Source organism: Ochotona princeps, chromosome 23, assembly GCF_030435755.1.
Source record: "Ochotona princeps isolate mOchPri1 chromosome 23, mOchPri1.hap1, whole genome shotgun sequence".
Taxonomy (NCBI): Eukaryota; Metazoa; Chordata; class Mammalia; order Lagomorpha; family Ochotonidae; genus Ochotona; species Ochotona princeps.
Window position 1 is genome coordinate 24,094,285 of NC_080854.1, and position 24,943 is coordinate 24,119,227.

At 47.7% G+C, this 24,943-nt stretch overlaps 1 protein-coding gene across 5 annotated transcripts; it reads right to left on the reverse strand.

The window, feature by feature from the left end:
* Positions 1-8,953: 8,953 nt before the first annotated feature.
* On the reverse strand, positions 8,954-22,382 carry SUB1 (SUB1 regulator of transcription). Of its 5 annotated transcripts, none has more exons than XM_058679955.1 (5): positions 22,206-22,382; positions 16,796-16,868; positions 13,779-13,895; positions 10,966-11,074; positions 8,954-9,281 (listed from the first exon to the last, which is right to left on the reverse strand). In XM_058679955.1, coding segments are annotated over exons 1-5 (381 nt in total). In that variant the 5' UTR covers positions 22,208-22,382; the 3' UTR covers positions 8,954-9,201. The 5 variants fall into 5 exon arrangements, with proteins under 5 accessions (XP_058535938.1, XP_058535936.1, XP_004583693.1 ...); XM_058679953.1 differs by having other exon boundaries at positions 13,779-13,901; XM_004583636.3 differs by lacking the exon at positions 22,206-22,382 and adding an exon at positions 18,947-19,064 and having other exon boundaries at positions 13,779-13,901.
* Positions 22,383-24,943: the final 2,561 nt, after the last annotated feature.

Here is a 24,943-nt window from a genome sequence, read left to right on the forward strand (position 1 = left end):
CCTCATCGAGCGAAACTGGCAGTGATTCATAACTGGAGAACTATTAACACCACTTGAGCACATATCTCAGAGCATGCCCCACATCCAGGACTTGGGGTGGGCGGGAAACCGGGTGGGGCTTCTCCCTCAATATCCCCCTTTACCTCAGATACATGATGGAAACAATATTGACATAATAGCATTACCCACTTCCCTATCCCCCTGAATCTTTTTTTTCTTTTTTTTCTTCTTTTTCCTTTAACTTTAATTAACTATGTAAAGATTGTCAACAACAATACAATAAAATAGATTAAAAAAAAAAAAAGAAACTGTGGATTATTGCCGTCCTGGCCAGCAGAGGGCGCCCAAGGTCCTGTCAGTCGCCGACTTCGCAGTCTACCTTGTTAAGTGTCCCCACTGTCCTTCTTCTCCATCTGATCGCCCCCTCGTCCTCCTGACCATCCCACCTCAAACCTTTCTTCACCTCTTGGTTTCTGAAAGATGTGTTCATTTTTAATGGAAAGACAGATTTACAGAAAAAAGATCTTCCAACAGCTGATTCACTCCCCAAATGATGACAGAGCTGAGGGGATCCAAAGCCAGGAGCCTCTTCCGGGTCTCCCACACAGGTGCAGAGTCCCAAGGCTTTGGCTCATCCTTGACTGCTTTCCCAGGTCACAAGTAGGGAGCTGGATGGGAAGTGGAGCAGCTGGGACATGAACCAGCACTGAGACGGGATGCTGATGTTGCAAGCAGCAGTTTAACCCGTTAGGTCACCGTGTCCACTCCCCATATCCAACACTTGCAATATGCTCTTCCCCCATCAGCTGTGTTCCACTTACCTGCAAAAGTCAACAGGCTTAAATCCTCTGACCCACACGAGCATCGCTGGAAAACTAAAAACACACGTGTGTGTTCACTGGTCCTATTTAAAGTCACGAGCAAGGCCAGACATTGGTGAGTGGTTCAGATGGCAGTTGGGATGCCCACACACGTACCAGAGGCCCGCCTGTGAACCCCAGCTGCCACTTAGATGCCAGTCTCCTGCCACTGTGTCCCTGGAGGGCAGCGACAGCAGTTTTGGGAGCTGGGTCTCTCAAGTGGGAGCTGAATGGAGTTCAGCAGCCCTGGCTTTGGCCTGACCATGAGATGTGTGTGTGTGTGTGTGTCTGCATTTCAAATAAATACAATTCTTAAAGCAATGATTACAATCATAAATCTAAGTGGGCACAAACCCTGCCAGGGACCCTCATCCATCCCGCCACAAGCAAAGCCCGTCTGGCCCGGTTTCCATCAGCGCTTTGGGAGGTCCGAGCAGACACCATCCACAGCTGCTGGCAAAGGAGGAAGTCAGAGCTGGACACAGGCGGTCTGTATGACTTCCTTGCTTCCTCACCCTGGATAGCTGCATCGCATCATCATGATGCAAGCACAAAAAAACCTGTCAACTTGGAGAATAAAGTTCCAAAATATTTAGGCTACACGCTGACTTTTTCTTAAGCACAACCATTTTTGGCAGCTCCTTGTGACATTCACCATATGGAATATCAGCGTCACAGGTGGCGGCTTCACCCACCGTGCCACAGCACCAGCCCCTTTCCTTTCCTTCAAGAATTCCCTTGTTTGGGCCTGGTGTGGCAGCCTAGCAGCTAAAGTCCCCACCTTGAATGTGCCAGGATCCCATATGGGCGCCGATTCTAATCCCAGCTGCTCCACTTCCCATCCAGCTCCCTGCTTGTGGCCTGGGAAAGCAGTCGAGGACGGCCCAAAGACTTGGGATCCTGAACCCACGTGGGAGACCTGGAAGAAGTTCCTGGCTCCTAGCTTCAGATCGGCTCAGCTCCAGCCAGTGTAGCCACTTGAGAAGTAAATCAACGGATCAGAGATCTTCCTCTCTGTCTCTGCTGCTCTCTGTATATCTGACTTGCAATAAAAATAAATAAATCTTGTTTTAATTTTTTTAAAGATTTATTTTATTTTTATCACAAAGTCAGGCTTGGCGTCCAGCTGTGGCCTGGCTCGAACCCAGCTGATGTGAACATCTGGTGAATGAGCCAGCAGATGGGTGCACACGCACTCTCTCCCTCCAGCTCTCCCTGGCTCTTTCAAGTAAATCTCAAAAAAGGAATGTCAAGTTTAGATGTTTAACTGAAGGATGCCTCTCACTTTTGCCTACACTTAAATCACATATATAGGGTTTTTTTCTGTTTTGTTGAAAAATTTATTAAAGTGTTCTTGCCTACTAAAGGACAAGCCTATTTGGCGTGCTTATGGTTTCAATGTGATTTTTTTTTTAATTGTTGTGTTTTACAGAAGTCTTAATCAGCAAGTGATAAATGTTTTTTACTGGGTAAGATTTGAGTGCTGCAGTGGCCAACACTTCCCCCAGCTGGCCACTAGGTGGCACCCATGGACCGTCTCCCCTTCCCTACTCACCAGACCCTTGGGAACAAGAGCTGCGGGAAAATAAGGCAGTGTGCTACAAACGTTTGCCGGTGTCATTTTTCATCTCTCAAGTTCATGGAGAAGGTAATTCAGTCTTCCTTGTAGGAGATGCTAATAACTAAAATTTATTTACACTTGGGTAGGCCTTTCGAGGGCAGTTAGGTCACAGATCCACACAGCTGCATCCCCTATCAGAGTGCCTGGTTCGAGTCCTGACTACGCTGCTTCCTGCCCAGCCTCCTGCTTATGCACATGCTAGGGGCAGCAGGTGCTCAAGCCCTGGGTCCAGAACACCCACAAGGGAGACGCAATGGACTGCAGATCGTGGCTTCAGCCAGGCTGAGCCCCAAGGGCTCTGGGTATTTGGAGAGTGAACCCAGAGACGAAATCTCCGTCTGTGTACATGATTCCAAAATAAAATGAAAATAAACAAATATATCTAAAAAATTGACTTACATAAAAGATGCAGGCTTTCGAGGAAGCATGTTTTACCCATTTGAGGAGTCTTCCCAAATGAACAGAAGCAATCTACAACCAGAGAGCTGCTATAATTTTTGTCAAGATTGGAGTCCTGGGCCCGGCACAGTGGCCTAGCAGCTGAAGTCCTCATCTTGAACGCACCTGGATCCCATATAGACACCGGTTCTAATCCCAGTTGCTCCACTTCCCATCCAGCTCCCTGCTTGTGGCCTGGGAAAGCAGTCGAGGACAGCCCAAAGCCTTGGGACCCTGCACCCGTGTGGGAGACCTGGAGGAAGTTCCTGGCTCCTGGCTTCGGATCAACACAGCATCAGCCATGCAGTCACTTGGGGAGTGAATCATCGGATGGAAGATCTTCCTCTGTGTCTCTGCTTCTCTCTGTATATCTGACTTTGTAATAACAAAATAAATAAATCTTTAACAAAAAAAAACACTTTGTTGAAAAGCTGACATCAACATGGAAGATAACTTGTATACCTTTTTAAATTAAACAAAATCACATCTTAGTAGATCCACCAGAGTCACTGAACTTCTGATAAGGCTTTCTGTGAAAAAACACAAATCCAAGAATTTCGATGGGTCACTCGTGTTGCTTTGTTCTGAAGGAGCCAGGCCTTCCCTGCCGTGGGCGCGCACAGCACAGAGGGGCAGCCCACACCGAGACCACCGTCCTGGCCCGGCTGCACACCGTGCTAATCCTGCAGCACCTGGGCGTTCCATCCCTGGAGAATTCAGACTGACCCAGCAGCTGCTTTTACTCTTCCTCCTCCAGGCAGGACTGTAAGCAAATCCTGGCCAGAGGCATGTGAGCAGCCCTGGAGCCCAGTGCAGCTGGCTGGCTCCCGCTGCTCCCAGAGCAGTAACAAGAGGGCCAAATGAAAACATTTTTGCTCTTTTTCATCTGCCTAGGCCTAGAAGTAAGACAAGAGTCACACCTCGAGCAATACATGAAAAGGGCTCGTGGTGGAACCCGACAGGCGCCAGCTGCTCCAGCCTAGTGGCTCGCCATGTTGTAGGCGGACTGTGGGAAGCATCGTGTGTGAACCAAATGACAACGTCCACGGCAGTCACCTGACCTGAGGCTGAAGCGTGACGTATCTGTGCTGCAGGCAGGATTTTAAGCAGCTGTCCCCCAACAGTGGGCAGCAACTGAAGTCACCGACACCCAAGGCCGATCTCAACATGGGCTGAAGACCAACACACAGCCTCACCCAGCACCCCGTGCAAGCTCTTCAACAAGCTGGCACAACTTGAAGCCAGCAGGAGTTTCTCCCAGGGTGGGTGTTCGGCTCACTAGCGAAGTTGTCCACATTCTGTACTGGAGTCTCTAGGCTTCCCACCTGGCGTGCAGGCTGGCTTTCTGCAGCCATTGCACACCCCAGGGACGCAGCAGCGACAACTCCATCAGTCACCCGGATTCCTGCCACCAACATGAGGTGTGGAGGGAGTACCCGCACCATGGGTTCAACCCTCAAAGTCACCCTGGAAAGTAAATCAGCAGATGGAAATTGTCTCCCAAATTTAAAAATAAACACTTCATGCTTCATGCTGGGGTCCGAGTAGTGGGTGTGGAAGACAGAAAGGTGTGAAGAGTATTGTTCCATTGCAGGCCGGGCTGAAAGGAGTTTCCCGCTGCACAGCAGGGCCCGGCGGTTGTCTGTACAATCACCTGAATGCAGCTCCACCTCCCTGCATGGACACGGACCACCCCGCTGTTTACTACCAATGTGAGCTTGGAAGCTGATGTCGCTGATACCAGTTTTTTAGCAAAAGGGCCTTTTATTATTGCTGCCTCGGCTGCCCCCATAGACCAAACGCTAATCAAGGGTGTTAAGTCCCCCTCTGATCATATGTTAATCAAGGGTATAGCAGGAACCTATGCTTAGGGCTCTCCTCCCCCACTGACCATGTGCAAATCAAGGGCTTACGTCCCCAGGTGTAGTGAGAATCTATTCCCTCTCTTCTTGATCTTCAGTCTCTCCTTCTGTGATGCATTTCTTCCCTTAACCGATTCAAGACGAAGTTGTATTGTGAGGGTTGTAGTAGGAATGTGTTACTGATTGACATGTGCCATCTACTGAGAACTTCCTGATCACAGGATTAAGACGGCAGATAGACTGCCTCAAGGAAACATTTGGCAAAAATATCCCTAGGAATGCCCGCTTGACCAGGTGTGAAGTCTATGCCAGCCTTTGTGACACTTTCTGTATAAATACAGCAGACAGCTTTCTCATTGTCCATTTTGATCCTGGACCTGTAGTGGTCTGTTTATTTTCTGTGCCTCACCCATGCACCCTTCACAAGTTCCCAACCCAGCCTGACTCCGGCAGCTTCATTTGGGTGCAAAAACTTTCTAAAATCCTTTTTTTACACCTGTTTGTGCATAACCATTTAAGACTCCCTTCACATCACTCGCACTCCACCCTTTAACCTCACAGGCCCTTCCACAATCCACCACCCCGTGTTTATCCTCCATGAACAAGCTGCTCAAATGCCCGTTTGCTCTCTCCAACTCCTTACTGTGAACTAATGTCCGCCCACCCGTGTCAACACCAACAACGGCCTTCGCGAAAGCCAATCCTGTGAAATGAGCTGGTGGAGGGCTGAGGCACAGTGGGGACCTGGCAGGCTGGGGCAGAGGGAGGAGATACAATCCAGTGGCCTCACACTGAGATTGGGACCTTCTGCTCAAAGTCAGGATTGAAGCAACTGAGGAAAGTGAACAGGGTCTTTCAAGTGAGGGACTCCAGCAGAGAAGTGCCTTTCACTTCAGTCAGGAACAGTGAGCAGTTAGTATGGAACTGACGTGGTTGTAAAAGCAGGTGTGGAAGGTGCGATGAGACCCTCGCATGCAAGGGCCCGGTGCACGAAGCCCTTAGACGGTGCCAACCACACCCAGACCCGCGTCATGAAGGCGCTGATCCCACCAAACTTCCACACGGTTCCTGCCTTGCAAACCCGTTTTCTACTTCTCCTTTGAGCCATCCTGCATAAATCTCAAGTAGTATTTTTCCCTTCTTCTGGATTTTTAAAATTTTCAGTTTGAACACTCTTCCATCTGCTGGTTCTCTCTCCGTAAGCCTCCAAGAGCCGGGCTGGGCAAGCCAGCCAGGAGATGGGCAGTCGACGCAAGGCTCTCGTGTGGGTGCCAGGGACCCAAGTAACTAGAGCCATCAGCTGCTGCCTACCAGGGTGGGGATCAGCAGGAGGCCGCAGCCAGAGGCGGACTGGACCGCTGGCACTGCAGTGCGGGCTGCGGGTGTGCCCCAGCGCATCTCAGCTTTGCTACAGTTAAGCAAACCAAGGAAATCAGACGGCAAGGTACTCACAGGCTCAAGAAACAGCAGAGGCTGGGTCAGCCACTATTCACATTTCTCCGTCTGGATCAGGAAGATGGGGGAAAAAACACAACGGCCCATGTCTTGTTCCCGGAGCCTCAGGAGCTAATACACGGGCTAACCCAGACTCTAAGGCGTTCACACACCAAGGTGTCCTGCATGGTAATAGGACCCACTCCACACCCAAGCCACCCAGCAGCGAGTGGTCCCAGCGGCATAACACAGAGGGCACACGTTTCTAATTTTTATTTCAACATTTAAAATATTCACAGGTTGAGTACTAGTCAATAACATCTCCATGGAAGATGTACCAACAAAATATACAGGCATTCCACAACAACAGAGCGACACATCTGTGACTGTGTGCATGTTTATCCTGGAGTTTATCTTGAAAAACACACAAAAAAAAGCTCTATTATTTCCATAAAGAGTAAATCACAAAGAGACCTAAGTATCAGTACTTTTAAAAATGTCCAACTGTTGTAATTAATCCTCACATTTCTTTTCTCATCAGCAGCTAAGCCAGGACAATGCACTTCCTCTTATTTTTCCTTTTTGTTTTATTTCCAACCATTTTATGTAGAATAGGACTATCAGCACATCTTCTGACTAACCAACGAGGTAAGTGAATCCTTCCAGAGTCCTCAGGCATTTATACAGCAAAGGAAGAGTCCGGTGACAGTTTTGTTGTTCTTTAGGTAAAATGCCACTCACGCTCTAAGACAGTAGGGAAGTCCCAGCTGAGGACACACTCAGGGCAGGTGCCGCGAGCCGACCTGCACTGAACCCGTCCTGCCGGCACAAGGAGGGCAGCCCAGGTCAGAGGACACGTTGCTTCCTGGGACATTTCAGTTTAAACAGAAAAATCAAAGCACAGGTTAGTCTCTTCTTTTAACCTAATTTTCACCCTCTCGTATAGACTGTGAATTTTATTATGCTGCATGTCCGATGGTGCATGAACTTTGCAGTTAGCTTACGCAACTGTGCCAGAGAAATACTCCTTCTATGAAGATTTTATTAATATAATGCTAAATGGCTAGAAAAAGCCTAGGAAATAGATTTCAGCACCATCTGTCATTAGCAGATCGTTTCAAAATGCATAGTCCTCTACATTCACAGAATCCTAGGTAATTTAGCCATCACTCTCTTCATCCATATCAGAAAATTCTGTTTTATCTACCCATTCTGTGTGCCAAAAGAGAGTTCATTTATACATCTTCCAGTTCAGTTTAAGGACACACACATATTCCCAAACTAAGGGATAATATCTACCAAGAATCATTCATCTAAAATATGTACAACATTTTGAACACTTTGGTACCTATTACTTGATGAAAGCTAAACTTCTAAAAGATTATTTTTGCCAATTTTTACCTATGAAGGTTACTGCTGGATACATTAAAAGGTTTATCCAAGTATTTGAAAAAAACAGCTACCACCAAAAAGAGTATTTTGGGTGGCCAGGAAGCTAGGTTCAAACTGAAATCCTTAGTAATACTTCCACAAAACGTTGTAGACCAAGGGCTCGGAGCTGGAGGCAGAACAGCTCAATCCTGCCCCGCTGCCCTTCATCAGTGGCAGTAACCACCTGAGATCTGCTACCCTAACGGTCTGGCATCTTAAATGTTAACTTAAATTTTACTGTTCTATCAGAATTGTTCCATCAATGTCATCAACATCTCAAAATCACAAATACCTCTCTGTTCGAGGAGAACGCGTCCCTCTTCACCACCACGGCCTTTCGTTCCGAGTTACCGTCACCTCTACAAACATCTCCTAAGGCACACCAGGCCCCATTTATTGCTGCAAAGCTCCTGAAATCTGTGCCTCAATCTGAACCATCAATATGGCTAAATGAAAACCACTTAAACCTGTCTGCTAAAACTCAGTAGCATCAAGGATAGAACGTCACTGTCCAACAGATGAACCGTAAAATCATCAAGTCGGCTGAAACAAAAGGTCAAATACACACTCTGAATGCTCTTTCCCCTAAGAACTAAGCACATTATCTACTCTGATACCAGCTACATACACATAATAGATACTCAGTGTTACAAAACAGAATGTTAGGGCAGTCAGCTTCCGCAGTTTCTTTTTTAAACCCCAGTGTAGTTTAACAGTATCTGATTTTATAGACATCGTCCCATTGTGAATATATTAACTAGGCAAAAGCAAACCCGACATCAAAGTCTTCGTTTTCCGCAGACTTGACAGAAAGCTAACTACTACAACGGCACTATGAACAATAACAGACACTCACTGGCTTGGAGTTCTCATACCAGCCACGCTGCCCAACTGCACCTGCTCCTCAACACAGCAGGTTTAGTAACCGCAGTCCTCGTGTATGGTACTAAGTATCTTACTGAGATAACATTTTGATAGTTTTACTGAATTTCCAATCAGTAAAATATAGTTAAGGACTTAAAAGAGTACAATAAAAATTGAACAAGAAGAGAATAAGTTACTAGAAGAAAAAGCAGTAAAGGGAGAAAAATGAAAATTGAAATATCTTTGGATTAGAACGCCAAAACAAATTTAGACATCTCATTGGAAAAGATCAATTACAGATTTCATAAAGTCAAAGTTTAAAAACTCAATACAGTACAAATCCTGTTCATGTAAAAGCTGAGATAAAACTAGAAGGCCGATAAAACTGTTACATTTAGCCATAAATGGTACCAAGTTGTCTGAGCAAGAAAGGCCACCACAGCTTAGATTGTAATTACTTGATTTTTATTTTACACTAGGTGGGCGCAAAGCAATCCTCCTTAATAAAGTTGACAATTAGCTTCACTCAGAACATTTTTAATAATGCACATAAAAAAAAGTATTCATCTTAAAAATTGTTCTGCGATCCAAATATACAATAGCTTGGAAAACAACGTTCAGAAAACAAAAGCCAATGTAAAAAGACAGGTTAAAACAACTAGGACATCACAGGTGTCACGTGGCTCGGATTTTACAGTTTCCTTACTGCATCATCAATGTCAGAAATCTGTTCCTTCAGCTGGCTCCACTGCTCTGGATTTAGAGAAATGCCTGCAAGACAGGGTGAAAAATGCAAAGTTCAAAATCTATTCAAGCCTTCTCGAGGATTTTTACTCTTCCAACTAAATGTCATTTTATCAAAATTCACATTTTGAATGGCACAATGCTATAGCACTTCGGAATCAAAACCCTCACATTTGTTACCTAGATGTACCAGAATCCCCCAGGCATTCAGCATGCTAGTTACAATCATTGAGAATAAAACGACAACTCGCAGATGCATCTCATAAGGATGTGCAAACCAGCAGGCTAGCGGTCAAACATGGGCTGACAGTCAGGTTCTCCAGCCGCCTGAACTTTCCACAGGCGTTCCAAGTAAATGGCTAGTAAAGCCACCGCCTGCAGCCCTGGCATCGAGGCCAAGCTGTTCTTCTGATACAGTTCCTTGCTAACATGCCTGGGAAAGCAGCAGAGGATGGCCCAAGCCCGCGAGCCCCTGAACCCACCCATATGGGAGATCCAGAAGCAGCCCGGGGGCTCCTGGCTTCAGGCTAACCCAGACCCCAGGCCATTTGGGGAATGAACCAGCAGACCTGACTCTCCCTGCAATTCTTCTTCCAAGGGACAGGTACAACAGCTCATCTAAATAACCCTCTGCCTGTAAGTTCCAGCACTTATGGGCACTGGTTGTATCCTGGCTGCTCAACTTTCTGTCCCGCTCCTTGCTTGTGGCCTGGAAAAACAGTGGAGGCTAGCTCAAAGCCTTGAGACCCTGCATCTGTGCAGGAGACCGGGAAGAAGCTCCTGGCTCCTGGCTTTGAATCAGCTCAGCTCCAGCCACTGCAGCCATGTGGGGAGCGAATCAGAAGATGGAAAATCTTTGTTTCTCCTTCTCTGTAGATCTTTCAATAAAAATAAATCTTGAAAAAAAAAAAAAACTAAAAGGAAGACAATAAGCAAGGAGTCGTTTTTTCCATCAATGAAGGATTAAATATACAAACTCAGATTGGTTCAAAAATGTGGTCCAGGGGCCAACATTGTGGCCTGACAGGTTGAGGCAATGTCTGTAATGCCGCATCACATTCAAGTACCGGCTCAATGCCTGGCGGCTCTACCTCCCATCCAGTCCCCTGCTCAGGTAGCTAAGAGAAAGTGTCTCAAGCGCTGGGTCCCTGCTACCGATGGGGGGACCTGGATGGAATTTCCAGCTTATGGTTTGGCCAGGGCCAACTCGGGCTGTTGTGACCATCCAGGAAGTAGGTAGAATCTCTCCAACTCTGCTTTTCAAATAATAAAAAAAACTTTTAAAAATAAATAAGTAAAACCAGTTTTCCAGCTACTTGTGAATGAGCAGGCTTGGGACTGATGACAGTCAGCGGGAAGACGGCCAGAGCCGCAGCAGCAGGAGCCTGTCTCCCAGAGCAGGCTGGGCAAGTTGGAGCCGAAACAAACGCAGGAACAGACCTTGCACTTCTAATGTTATACTCCCGAGACTGTGCCTCATTTGCATGAAAAGTGCTAAAAGCTTACAAAGAAATGTACACACAAATAAATTAATAACTGAGTAATATGATGCAAGGGACGTTATTTTCTGGGTTTGCTTTTATATTTGCAGCACGGAAGTCTCCTCTACAATGACAGAAGACATCAACCACACGAGCTCCGCCCAGCTCCGCCCTCCAGCCAGCAGCACTGCAAGCCAAGGAGGCTTTACCTCATCAAGAAATCCACTCACCTTTTCTTCCTGGCTTCATTTCACCTTCTGAATCCATCCAGTATTCTCGAATATCAATCAGAACTTTCCCCTTAAAGTCTCGAACACTGACATACCTCATTTTCCCAATCTGCGGGAGAAAAAAAAGAAATGTTAAAAAGTTAAGATTTATTGACCTGAGGGCCCGGCGGCGTGGCCTAGCGGCTAAAGTCCTCGCCTTAAAAGCCCCGGGATCCCATATGGGCGCCGGTTCTAATCCCGGCAGCTCCACTTCCCATCCAGCTCCCTGCCTGTGGCCTGGGAAAGCAGTTGAGGACGGCCCAAAGCTTTGGAACCCTGCACCCGTGTGGGAGACCTGGAAGAGGTTCCTGGTTCCCAGATTCGGATCGGCGCGCATCGACCCATTGCGGCTCACTTGGGGAGTGAATCATCGGACGGAAGATCTTCCTCTCTGTCTCTCCTCCTCTCTGTATATCTGGCTTTGTAATAAAATAATAAAAAGAAAAAAAAAAAAGATTTATTGACCTGAAAAGCAGAGTTAACCTGAGAGAGAGGGAGAGACACAGAAAAAGGTTTTTATTTCACTGACTCACTCCCCAAATGGCCACAACACCACACTCTGGGCTGGTGCAAAGCCAGGAGCCAAGAACTTCTTCGCAGTTCTGCAAGACTTGCTACTTCCCAGTTCTTTCCCAGGTACTACTGCAGTGGGGAACTGAACGGGAACTGGAGCAACTGGGACTCCAACTGGCACCAGGTACCACTAGGCCACAGCGCCAGCCCATTATTCCTTTCAAAAGTGGTTTATTCAGAAACAAATTGCTGAATGTTCACTCTACTTCTAATCATGAAAATAACTTCTCAATATAAAAAACATAAATGCCTCACACTTCCATTTTTACATGTATAAACAACTGCAATGAAAAGCAGTATAGAGGTTCAACAAAACTAGACAACAAAACCAATTCCCAAACAATCTAGGATTCCTACTTTTGGGTATGTCACATATCACAGGGATATGTTCTAAGCAAAAAAATGAAGTAGCTTCTTAAAAATGAACAAACTGCTACTTTAATTCACCATCATGGGAACATCATAGTGTACAAGTATTTGCACAAGCTGGCCACAGTGTCACTAGGTGATACAGCTATCTTCATACACATGGTCTATTGTTAACCAAAACATAACTATATGGTACATATCAATGCTACTTGAATATGCACATTCAGAGGAGCGTCCTTCACAACAGGGAGGGAGAGACAGCGAGAGATTCTTTCACTGAACAGGTCACTGCTCAGATGGTTAAAACTGCTGAAGCCAGGAGCCTGGAATGCTCGCTGGGTCTACTATGTGGAAAAGCAACCCAAGCACCATCTTCCACTGCTTTTCCAGGAACATTAATAAGGAACTACATCAGAAGTGGAGCAGCTGGGACTTGAACGGGTGCCCACATGGGATGCTGGGTCTCCCACACAGGGGCAGGGTCTGAAGGCTTGGGGCTATCTTCTGCTGCTGTTCCCAGCACACATGTAGCAAGCTGGATGAGAAGCGGAGCAACTTGGGACTTCAACCGGTGCCTGTAAGGGATATCAGGGCTTGCAAGAGAAGGATTATCCAACTAAGCCATTGCGCCAGTCCCTTGCCACGGGCAACTATTCATAAAACATGTCACAGACTACAGCATGGATGAATCACTTTGTGCTAAGTGAAATTAGTCACATAAAGCATAATATTGCATACTTTCACCTACAATGAGGTATCTAAAGGAGTCAAACTCGGAGACAAAAAGAATGATTACCCAGAGGTTAATATTTTGGATTCCCTTTAAGGATCTGACAGACTTTATAACCTCTTCAAACACACAAACTCTAAGCAAGTATGCGATTACAGACCCTTAGCAGCCTTTCAAACCTCACATCCCCTGGTTCAAAACACTCAACGCCAGGGCCAGCTGGTGTACAGCAGGCTAATCCTCTCATTATCGGTGCCAGCATCCCTTGTGGGCACTGGTTTCAAGTTGTGGCTGCTCCACTTTGAGCTAGCTCCCTGCTTACAGCCTGGGAGCAGTGGAAGACGGCCAAAGATCTGAGCCCCTGCACCGTGAGGGAAACCTGGAGGATGCTCCTGGTTCCTGGCTCCGGATCAGCTCAACTCCGGCTGTTATGGTCATTTGGAGAAGATGGAAGATTTCTGTCTCTCCTCTTCTCTAAAATATACCCTTCAAATAAAAATAGATATTTAAAAACCACACAGTTGACCCATTAACCTTCTTTTCTCTTAAAAAAGAGATTTGAAGAACAGAATGACAGACACAGAGGAAGAGATACTGACACCGTCAGGGGCGTCCTTACCACTGTGCCAAGCCCCTCTCCCGATCCTGCACATCAAGCAATCACGTTAAAGTGGCGGGTTTCTCTTCAAACCACCAAATCAACGAAGGCAGTCTGACTGACTCTGCTCACTCTCAAGAAAAACACGGGAGAAAGTTCCAATCATTCTGTCAAGTTAAGGCCCTAATTACAAGATCATCCTCCAGTGTGCCTGCTTCCCAGAAGTCATTTGCAGTGTTCTATTTCCACGTGGAACTGGTTCCCCCGTGTGCAGCTGGCAGGACTCACCACCGCTCCACACTCTGACCAAACATGCCGGGAGTTTTGAAGACCAGGGGTTGATACTCTTCAGCTCCAATTATTTTTCAAATACTACATAGGGGGAACCGCTTTGTATTCTGATTACTCTTAGTCTAGAACACCACACTCTTCACGCAGCATCCAGCGAGGTGCTGGTGACACCCCCGGCCAAGCCAGCCACCCGGGCTGCAGGGCACGGCACACCTGGAACATGTTGTCGTCTCTGCTGCTGCTGCTCTGTTTGGGAGAGGACAGGACTCGGGAGGTCTCGCCCGTCTTCTGTTTCTTCACAGGCTTTTCCTGAGCGACTTGCTTTTTCCTCTTTAACTTCAAAGGAAAAAAGAATATGGTTAAAATACGCAAATGGTGGGGGCGGGGAGGAGCAAAGCTAGTCAAGCCCCTGGCTTCCATGCCGACATCTCATCCTGTGCCAATTCGTGTCCCTGCCGCTCCACTTCCCATCCAGGTCCTTACTAACATGCCTGGGAAAAGCAACACAGATGGCCCAAGCATCTGGGGCCCTCCATCCACACTGAGACCCAGATGAAAATCCCAGTTCCTGGCTTCAGCCGTGGCCCAGCATAGGCCACTGCAGCCACCTTTCCATTACAAATGAATAAATCTTAGGCCCAGTACAGTAGCCTAACGGCTAAAGTCTTCGCCTTGCACACACTGGAATCCCATATGGGTGCCAGTTCTAATCCCAGCAGTCCCACTTCCCATCCAGCTTCCTGCCTGTAGCTTGGGAAGGCAATGGGGGGCAGCCCAGGGCCCTGGGACCCTGCACCCGCATGGCAGACCCAGAAGAAGTTACTGGCTTTGGATTGGCTCAGCTCCAGCCATTGCAGCCACTTGACAGTGAATCATCAGACAGAATATCTTCCTCTCTCTCTCTCCTCCTCTGTGTATATCTGCCTTTCCAGTAATAAATAAATAAATGCATCTTTTAGGAAAAAACCATCACAACCCCCCCAGACAGCAATCCATTAGACCAGCATTCCCACAATGTGAGAGTATTATTGAAGCAAGTTGCTAATTACAGCCTCCTTCCTACCACTGCATAAAAACCACCTCAGTCCCCAAACCAAACAGTAGAGGGCAGTCTTGCTTCTTGCCAGCAGAAATGTAAAACCAGTTAATTTAATGTTATTGAATGAATGTGCTGAATTAGATGAAGTTAGGGGAAACATTATACACAGATTCAAAATGTGGGATGAAAAGCACAGTTGTATATGACCGCTGATAAGATTAATAGTACTACTGCGGACAACAGCAAAAACTAGCTCAGCGAGCAAAGCTGTCATTCTTTAAATCCAGGTCTAGGTATCCCTGTGGACTACTGCCTATCTGGCACATGAAGGTTCAATCCGAATTTATCAAATGCCAGGCCAGGTGCAAACCGAATCCCCGAGTTCCTCTGGCAGCACTTCACGCACTCTGCGACGTCTGTCTCATCTCCAACATGATGTTCTGTCTTTGTATCTACTGTCTCATCTCCAACACGATGTTCTGTCTTTGTATCTACTGTCTCATCTCCAACACGATGTTCTATCTTTGTGTCTACTGCCCCCAACTTCTCCAAGGCTCCCCTAAGCACTCCTTTTTCTTTTTTTTTTAAAGATTTATTTATTTTTACCGGAAAGTCAGATTTAAAAAGGAGGAGAGGGTCCAGCGGCGTGGCCTAGTGGCCTGCTTGTACTTGTGGTCTGGGAAAGCAGTCGAGGACAGCCCAAAGCTTTGTGACCCTGCACCCATGTGGGAGACCCAGAAGAAGTTTCTGGTTCCCAGCTTCAGATTGGCTTAGCACCGGCCATTGCGCTCACTTGGGGAGTGAATCATCGGACGGAAGAACTTCCTCTGTGTCTCTCCTCCTCTCTATATATCTGACTTTGTAATAAAAATAAATAAATCATTAAAAATAATAATAATAAAAATAATAAAAAGGAGGAGAGAAGATTATCTTTCACCCTTTGCTTCACTTCCAGACCAGCCGGGGCTAAGCTGATCCGGAGCCAGGAGCTTCTTCCAGGTCTCCTATGCAGGTGCAGGGTCCCAAGGCTTTGGGCCGTCCTCTCCTGCTTTCCCAGGCCACAGGCAGAAAGCTGGATGGAAGTAGGGCAGCCGGGATATGAACTGGTGCCCACATGGGATTCTGGCACATGCAGGACAAGGACCTTAGCCACTGGGCTACCATGCTGGGCCAGGCACTCTTTTTTCTTGCCGTTAACACTGCTACAGAGTTCAGTAGTAAAAAGAAAAAAAGATGGCAGGCCTGCTGTTTCACAGATCTGCTAGAGCCAATCAATTTTTTTCCTGAGAGATACTGCTAACTAGAAAGCATACACCAACCCCTTTCACTTCTAGGAGCTGAGTACTTCACAAAGGCCTGCGTGAAGGAAGTCCTGACCCGTGAAGGATGTCCTGACCGCAGCAGACACACTGTCACGCTCCAATGAGATGCAGGACTGAGCTGAATGTCTAGTGCACGGCCTGTGGGGGTCTGCCACACAGCACCCCTCGGGCACATCACAGCCTGTGGGGGTCTGCCACACAGAGCACCCCTCGGGGACATCACAGCCTGTGGGGGTCTGCCACACAGAGCACCCCTCAAGCACATCACAGCCTGTGGGGGTCTGCCACAGAGAGCACCTCTCAAGCACATCACAGCATGTGGGGGTCTGCCATAGAGAACCCCACTCAGGCACATCACAGCCTGTGGGAGTCGGCCACAGAGCGCACCCCTCAGGCACATCACAGCCTGAAGGGGGGTCTGCCATAGAGAACTCCCCTCCGGCACATCACAGCCTATGCAGGTCTGCCAGAGCGTACCCCTCAGGCATATCACAGCCTGTGGGGTCTGCCACACAGCCAACAGCATTTAACCTCAAAACACACCTGCAGGTGCAGGAGCCAGTGGCAGAGAAGGGTTGTAAAACGGGTATTTAAATTCAAACCCTCCAGGTCATTCAGCCCAAGTGCTACAAACGGCACATACAGAGCAGGCAGATTCTACACACTGGCAAAGCGTATCTCTGATCTCATTAGTATCCTGTTTCCTAGGTGTCTAGAGCAATTTGGGGTGTGCCCCACCATGCCACAGTCAGAAACACCAGCACCCCAAGACAGGCTTCAAGACAGGCTGTGCTGCTCGGGCCCAGGAGCAGGCCACACTGCAGCAGCGAGCACTACCCAAGCCACGAGGCCCTGGCGCCAACACCCACCTTTTTGTCCACTTCACTGTCGGAATCGCTGCCAGACGAGCTTGAAGACACAAGTTCCTTTGACTTCGGCATCCTGAAAGGGAAATGCACTACTGAATAACTTATTGCAATAACTGTTGCCCCAATGTAACAAGAAAACCTAGGGCCAACCCACACTTCTCTCCAGCACTCTGCACAGGTTTTCTTTACCTACAGTGAAGTACTGTGGACCCTGGAAGGAGAGAATGCAAGTTGTTCACTTACAGTCCCCTGCCTCCACTTTCTCAAAGCCTAGGGGGCTTTGATTCATTTCTGTGAGTTACAAGTTTAGGGGTAGGGCAGATTTTAAGAAGGCAGCTGTTCACAGTTCCTGTTAAAACCAGAATAGGAACAGTTGCACTCAGTACTGCCTATAGTCCCAGTGACAGCAGATGTAACGTAGGATTAGTGCCTGCAGGACATGTAGGCCGACACTCCTACAGCAAGAGAGGCTGCTGTGCAAAGGTGGCGTGGGACCTAATTAACTTTGCCTTGATATCATTTTGCCTTATATTTCATATGCCATGACTTTCTGGCCATACCATCAAAATGGCAGGTTTACACAGTTACACATAACTCCCAGTGAGTGACTGGGCTGCATTTCACTTTCTACTCTCCAATACAATCTGAATTTGAAGTCTGTTTATGAGCAGGACAAAGGTTTCCCAGTTCCTCCCAGAGAAGCGGAACCTACAACTCCACCTGCCTCCAGCAAGGGACCAGCAGCATCCCTAAAGGAATTCTAAGGTGTGTGGGTCCCCCTCCACAAGGCGCCTGGCCTGGCTGGTGCCACAAGGCCAGTTCTCCACCTGCCTTCTGCTCTGGCCACCTCCGACCAGCATGGCTCCTGGAAATGCTCGTATGCCTCATCAAGACCGCATACTCCAAATGCTTGCAAGGCAAAAAAGACACGCAGCTGGCCTGCACTGGCCTTGGGGGTGGGCACGTTCTCACAACAGGAGTCCTAGGTAGCAGTGGGTCCTCCCAACCCTTGGCCAGGCAAGCCACGGCTGCCATTCTGACTTCCTGTGACCCATCAAGCTGAGCGGCCATTCACCACTACGGCACGTGTTTTTCCTGTTTCGGCTCCAATTTTGCAACATAGTCTCCAAAAATCAATTTACTTCGTTTTTTGTTTTTTCATGCCAGCTGCTGCTATAACAGCCAAAAAAAAAGCCTTCCCCTCCCCACCCCAAGACTCTATCAAGTTGAACGTAACCTCTTTTTAAATTTTAAAAGGGCCAAGCGCTAACTATCACCTTTTACTAAGAGCTGCCTAAGGGCCTAGGATGGTTTCCAATAATACCCACCTCCTATTTTAAATGTATCTATTCAAGACAGCTGGGGAAACGCCAAGCTTCTCTGAACTTTCAGCTAAGAAATTCAACGGAGTAATTTTTAAGGTCGCCTTTGCTGGGTTTTAAAAAAATGGTGGGACGGCAGGTAACCGACTAAAGCCAACATCACTGAGGACAGACCAATGTAAGCAGGGAAGAGGGTTTAAAACGAGGAGGGGGAGGGGAACACTTTCCTTTTTGGCTGGACGGCTTAGCGAGAAACCGGGAAAAGAAGATGAACCGCGAGTCAAGGGCGCACGGTCTCGGGGAGGTCGGGGTGGGGGACCCCGCCGGGGGCCGGGCCGAGGGGCGCCGGGGCTGTCGGAGGGCCGTGGGAGGCGGCCGATCGCCGAGGAGAGGCCGAGAGGAGGGGAGGGACCGGCACCCAGCGCCATTTTCTCCTCTCGGAGCGCTCCCGTTCCCACCCCCGGCCCCCGCCGCCAAGCCGAGCCTCCCTCGGCCCCGCCGACCCTGCTCCGAAGACGCACGAGCGGGGGCGCCCGAGAGAGCGCCGTGAGCCGCCCGCAGGCCCCCCACGCGTGTCCCCGGCCGCATTGGCCCGGGGGGCGCCCCGGGCCCCCTGCCCTCCGCCACGCCCGCCGCCTCGCCGCCCGTCCCGGGAGCAGGCCTCGGGGGCCCCACGGGCGCGGAGCTGAGGGCGCGCTCGGCCGCCGGGGAGGCTGGCGCGGGGAGGCCGGACGGCAGCGGCGCGGGCCGAGGCGAGCTGGACAGGGCTGGGGTCGGGGCGCCGAGTCCGCCCGGGACCCCCGGATCCCCTCGGGGCCGTCTCACTCACGCTGCGCTCCGGCCGCTAAGCCGCCTCCGCCTCGCTCGCTCCCTCGCTCGCGACTGACAGACGATCGGAAGTGACGACAGCGGAGAGCCGGGGGCCCCGCCCGGCCGGACTCGTGAGCACGTGATGGGGCGTGGCCATCTCGCGGAGACCGAGCCGAGGGCCCTTTCCAGGGCCTTAAAGGGGCCGCCCTTCCTCCTGAGCGGTCCCCCCGGAAGTGAGAGGCCACCAAGGTTGGGTCTGAGCCTCGAAGGAATGCGATGTGAACGAAATGTGACCACCACCCAGCTCTGCACTAGTTCAGTAGGTGTTTATTCTCCTGAAATAAAAAAGGCTATACTAGGGGGAAAAAAATCAACACTGACCAATTTTCCCCAAAACGACGGCCTGCATGAAAAACAACCTGCACAACTACCACCACCCCTCTCCAGCCCTGAAAGGCTGAAGTAGGGAACTGCCCACCAGTCCTTCCCTGCTTCGTTGACCCCTACCAGCCCAGTACTCTGCACACACCTAGGTCCTTAACCCCAGGATCCCTGCCTCTCCACTTTCAGATTCCCTTGCCTGCATTAAATACTGGTTTATGTTTCGGATGCTCCAGTTCCCTGCTTGTGGCCTGGGAAAGCAGTCCAGGATGGCCCAAAGCCTTGGGACCCTGCACCCACATGAGAGACCCAGAAGAAACTCCTGGCTTCGGATAGGCTCATCTCCAGCCATTGTAGCTACTGAGGGAGTGAACCAGCACAGATCTTTCTCCTGTCTCTAGTTCTCTCTATAAATCTGCCTTGCAACAAAAATAAATAAGTCTTTTTTAAAAAATTGAAAGAAATCTTAAAAAAAAAAAAAAAAAGAAGGCGGCTAGGAAAGGAAAGATGAAACACTTCGGTCAGCACCTAAAGTCACACTCGGGGTGAACGTCTTCGTCCCCTCCCTTGGCACAGGAGTTTTCATTCAGGTTCTGTGTCTCAGAGGGACCCGAGCAGCACACCTGCGATAGATCCGGGTTCAGTTCTCGGTGCCTCAGAGGTGGAGAACTGTGAAGGAGGGATGCATTTTTAGCAACAGAGCAGCCTGGGGCTTTACATGCAAATTTAGTTGGCCCACTTTTCTTGGGTGCGAAACCTTGTGAAACTATTAGCAAATCCTTGCTCCTGAGTGTTGTCTATTAAATAAAAGCACATGTAATTCAGGAAAATAACATTTTTTTAACACTTGAATGAAAGGAAAGGAAATGTTTGCTTAAAAATAGGATTGTAGTTGCTTTCAGCTAAGAGGGCTGCGTAAGTCATCGGGTGTGTGGAACGGCCTGGGTGGGGGTATGACTCTTTATATGCAGAAACACTGACAGCATGACTTGGAATGGGTAACTTCTCAGGCCTGGTTTTGGAAGAAGTGGATGACAGAAAAAGGAAGCCACATCAATGTGCTGAGTTTTTAAAAATCTATAGGTATCTCGGACAGGAGGATGGACTGGGGAGCAGGAATAAGGCAGAGGGAAACGTTGCCTTTGTTATGAAAGAACAGGGCTTGAAGGCAGGGAGAGATTCTAAGGCTGCAAGTGGCTGGGGTTGGGGAAAGGGGTTAAGCAGTGGGTCCCTGGATATACTGCACTGTGCAACTGTGCCCGGCCTCCGTCATCTGTGCTCCAGCAACAGACTTGCTCAGCTAGCAAATTGTTACTGAAATATCACGCAAGGTGACTCTTGGCCCCAGGTCTCCAGACCTTGTGGCCGAGGCCCTGTCCCATTTCCCATTTTCTCAGTTACAGAATCCACTGAGAAAAAGATGTGATGTCAGAGCGTGGGCCCGCGTCCTAGCTTTTGACTGTTTTTTTTTTTTTTTTTTAATAGTATTTCAAGTACATGGTTTCTTTGAATTGAACAGTACTCCGACCAGCAGAGCCAGTAACGTGGACACGGAGAGGGTCTGGGGATGAAGCACCCACAGGAGACCAGTGATGGTAGAAGTCTCTGAAATCTATTGCTCCTTCACCTCTCCTTATATACTCTAGGTGTTTTTAGCCACAAGCCCAGTTCCTGTTCCTGCCCAGCCCAACAAGCACTAATCAACTCCTTAGCCCACGACAGAACAGGACTCAATTATACACTAACAGAAAATTTCTGAGCTCTTCTACATTTAACTACAAGGGCCAGAGAATAGAGGAAGGAAGAGATAAGGACATTAATCAGTTAAAAAGCCGAGAGCCAGGAGCCAATGCGGTGGCTCCATAGGCTGATCCTCCACCTTGCGGTGCCGGCATCCCATGTGGACACCAATTTGTGTTCTGGCAACTCCACTTTCTGTTCAACTCCCAGAAAAAGACACAGCAACACCTGTGCTTTCAGGCTTTGAGAGCCCACTGAAGGGAGCACGAGCAGAGGGCAAGCTTTGCTTCACAGCTTTAAAGAAGGTAAGAAAAGCAATTTCCTTCCTTGCTGAGACCCTAAGGAGTTAGGCCTAGGGGCCAGAGAACGAAGGAGCTTACAAGGACCATGCTTACCTGGTGTTGGTAGGTCTGCTGTCCATGGGAGTAACACTGAGCCAGAAAGGCAACAGGTGCCCGTGCCACGGTGACGGCAGCGCCAGCATCCTGTGTGCACACCAGTTAAAGTCCAGGCTGCTCCACTTCTGATCCAGCTTCTTGCTCTGACCTAGCGAAGTAGCAAGGGGTGGCTCAAGGCCTTGGGACCCTGCACACACGTGGGTGACCTGGAAGAAAATCTTGGTTCCTAGCTTCACACTAGCCCAGCTCCGGTCATTGCAGCCATTTGTGGAGTGAACCAGCACACGGAAAATCTCAATCTCTCTCCTTCTCTCTCTAAGTTCGCCTTTCAAATAAAAATAAATAAATCCTTAAAAATAAAAAAGTGATTTTGTAATTCCAAAACTTCAATACTCCTTCTCATTCCAGTAGCTATAAATAAGCCTGACTGATCCAAAAGGTCGTACATACTGAGTAACATGCATTTACTTAGGGAAGCCATTTCAATGCAGTTTGCTGAGCGTTTCTTCCCTAGGGTGACCTCTCTGAACCTGGTAGTACAGTTACAGATCCAACCGTCATTTGAAATGTTACGGCACCTTTTAGAGAAGAGCACATTTTATAGTAGCAAGTACACGCATTCACACACACACACACACACACACACACATGCATATCGTTTTAGGTTAATGGCGTAACTCCTCTTACCAGCTATTCCTGACTAATTGAATGTACTATAAAGTCATATAATTACATTCTAGTAAATATGCTATAACTTACATCTAAATGAGTATTTCCTCCTTCAAAAACCATCTCCTTAAAAGTTATATAAGCATTGTAATGACTCTGACATTGGTCAGAGTTAACTTTTAGAATTACTCTTTGAGAATAGCTGTCCGAACTTGAAACATTGTCTTTTATGTGTCCCTAGGGACAGGAAACTGTTGTCTTTGGAGGTCAGTTCTATCTGTAAAGAATGAAAAAAACAGTAAGACGCAGAATAATAAGAAAGGAATATAGAAATGATAGCTTTATGTGCCTCACTAATGGGTCTTGGGAGCACCCAGAGGGAAACAATTACTGAGGGCAAGTGTGGGATCAGTGTTTGAATAAACACATGATCTCCCAGCAGGACTTTCACAGAGGACAGGGCATGTGTCTTAACTTAGCTAAACTTGTTTGAAGTACACAGTACTTAATTCTATGGTGCTATGTTTGTGATAGCCAATGAATCAAGTATGAAAATCCAATCCAAGCACTCTCCTGGGCGGTTGGACCCCATGTTGGTTTGCCAAATTGACCATCGTATCCCAAGCAAGAAGAGCCTGAGGTTAATCAGTCAGTGGGTTAACGGCAGAGCAGAACAACCTAGCCCTGGAACAAAACTCAATCGGCCTGCAAAGTTACTCAGCCAGAGACCACAGGGCTGAGTGGCACCTGTGCTGAGCAATCTAATTACAACCCAACTGGGCACAATTCAAGGATGCTCGGGTTCAGGACAGATACGGAGAATATACAACTCTGTATCATTAAAAAGAAAAAAGATAATGGCCCTAGGGAAAGGTTATCAATGTCATTTCATCTCCTTCTGAACTATGGTCGTTCCACATCACTGAATCTTCAGTAAGTGTATTTGTTGTTTGAAAAGGGGTCAGTTTACTGACTTTCAGTTTCAAAAACGTAGCCATGCTTAGCAACAGGTGTACGGATTCTAGAACTGCAGTAACTTTCAATATATCTGCTTTTTAGTAACGCCTGAATGGACACCCACGGCACTCAGTGACTCCTACCAGACTCTCAAGGCCTACACTTGAAAAATCAAACAACTATACTCTTAAAAAAAAAAGATTTATTTATTTTTATTGGAAAGGCAAATATACAGAGAGGAGAAGAGACAGAGAGGAAGATCTTCCGTCCAATGGTTCACTCCCCAAGTAGTGAGCGCAACGGCCGGTGCTATGCCAATCCAAAGTCAGGATCCAGGAACTTCCTCCAGGTCTTCCACACAGGTGCAGAGTCCCAAGGCTGTCCCAGGCCACAAGCAGGGAGTTGGATGGGAAGTGGAGCAGCCAAGATAAGAACTGGTGCATGCACCCGTGTGGGAGACCCAGAAGAGGTTCCTGGTTCCCGGCTTTGGATTGGTGCAGCACCGGCCATTGCGCTCACTTTGGGGGTGAATCATCAGACGGAAGAGCTTCCGCTCTGTCTCTCCTCCTCTCTGTATATTTGCCTTTCCAATAAAAATAAATAAATCTTAAAAAAAAAAAAATTAAAAGAACCGGTACATGCAAGGCGATAACGTTAGCCACTAGGCTACTGCGCCGGAGCCCACCAAGTACCTCTCAGAAAAAATACTGAAATTAGAATCACAGGAAGAAGTATGTCTAACTAAGGCTATGATGTAACAACCAAAAAAGAAGACATAGAAGTACATACAAGGGATGTAGAATAGGGCTGAAATTAGCAAGATCACCCCCTTTTAATTCTTATTAAATATATGGTTGAATCATGGCCCTCAATCAATGTAAGTCTAATTAATGAATTTTTTCATTATTTTGTAAAAGCTCTTCAGTTTTTACTTCAATTCTCCTTTTTTCTGCATCTCGGAGTTTTTATCCCCTTTTAAAATGTTCCTTCAAAAAAACATCTAGAGACACCTTATCACATTAGATTTTACTGAAATGTAGTCTTGAGTTGCTAACTTCTTGGTTTTGAAAATCTGCATCTTTCTTTTTAATGACCTGTATCGCCTATGAATTCAAACAGTTCTTTACCAGCATAGTTTCAAATAAAACTTGCACATTTTAAACAAAGTATTCGTACTCACTTGCTTTAGAACATTTATACCATCTTTACTAATTCATCAGTATATGTCAACCCTACAGAGAAAGTGGGGATTTATTGCCCATGATATAATATCCAAGAGTTGCTGTTAAATCCAAGCACAATCCCGGATGTGCAGGAAGGGTGACATGCACCATGATTTGCAGGAAAAGCAGGTGCAATCCACTAGTGAATCCCAACAGTGATTCCCCCAGAGGGGTGGAGAGTTTCGCTTTGGGATGAGACATTTACACAATGTGCAGCCAAGCCTTCTGCGGGCCTGCTGTGTCACGCCAAGGGGCATTAACCACTCTGATCTGGAAGCTCAATCAATTAATGGATGTATTAAATTCCTTGCATGTTCAAGTTCATAAAATTGATTCCAGAAAAGCTCAGTCTGAATGGGTGGATGGTGTAATTGAAACAGTGCATACTCTTTTTTTTTTTCAAGATTTACAATATTTATATTGGAAGGGCAGATATACAGACAGGAGAGACAGAGAGGAAGATCTTCCAACCAATGATGGTTCACTCCTGAAGTGGCCACAACGACTGGCTGACCCAAAGCCAGGAGCCAGCAACTTCCTCCCGGTCTCCCACACAGGTGCAGGGTCCCAAGGCTTTGGGCCATCCTTGACTGCTTTCCCAGGCCACAAGCAGGGAGCTGGATGGGAAGTGGAGCAGCTGGGATTAGA

Bases quoted from the DNA above. Each gene is read 5' to 3' on its own strand.
- SUB1 (XM_058679953.1), bottom strand. The intron at 13,902-16,795 runs GTGGGTGTTGGC...TTTCCTTTGAAG, and splicing joins ACAGTGAAGTGGACAAAAAG to TTAAAGAGGAAAAAGCAAGT. The intron at 9,282-10,965 runs GTGAGTGGATTT...CCTGTCTTGCAG, and splicing joins AATGAAGCCAGGAAGAAAAG to GCATTTCTCTAAATCCAGAG.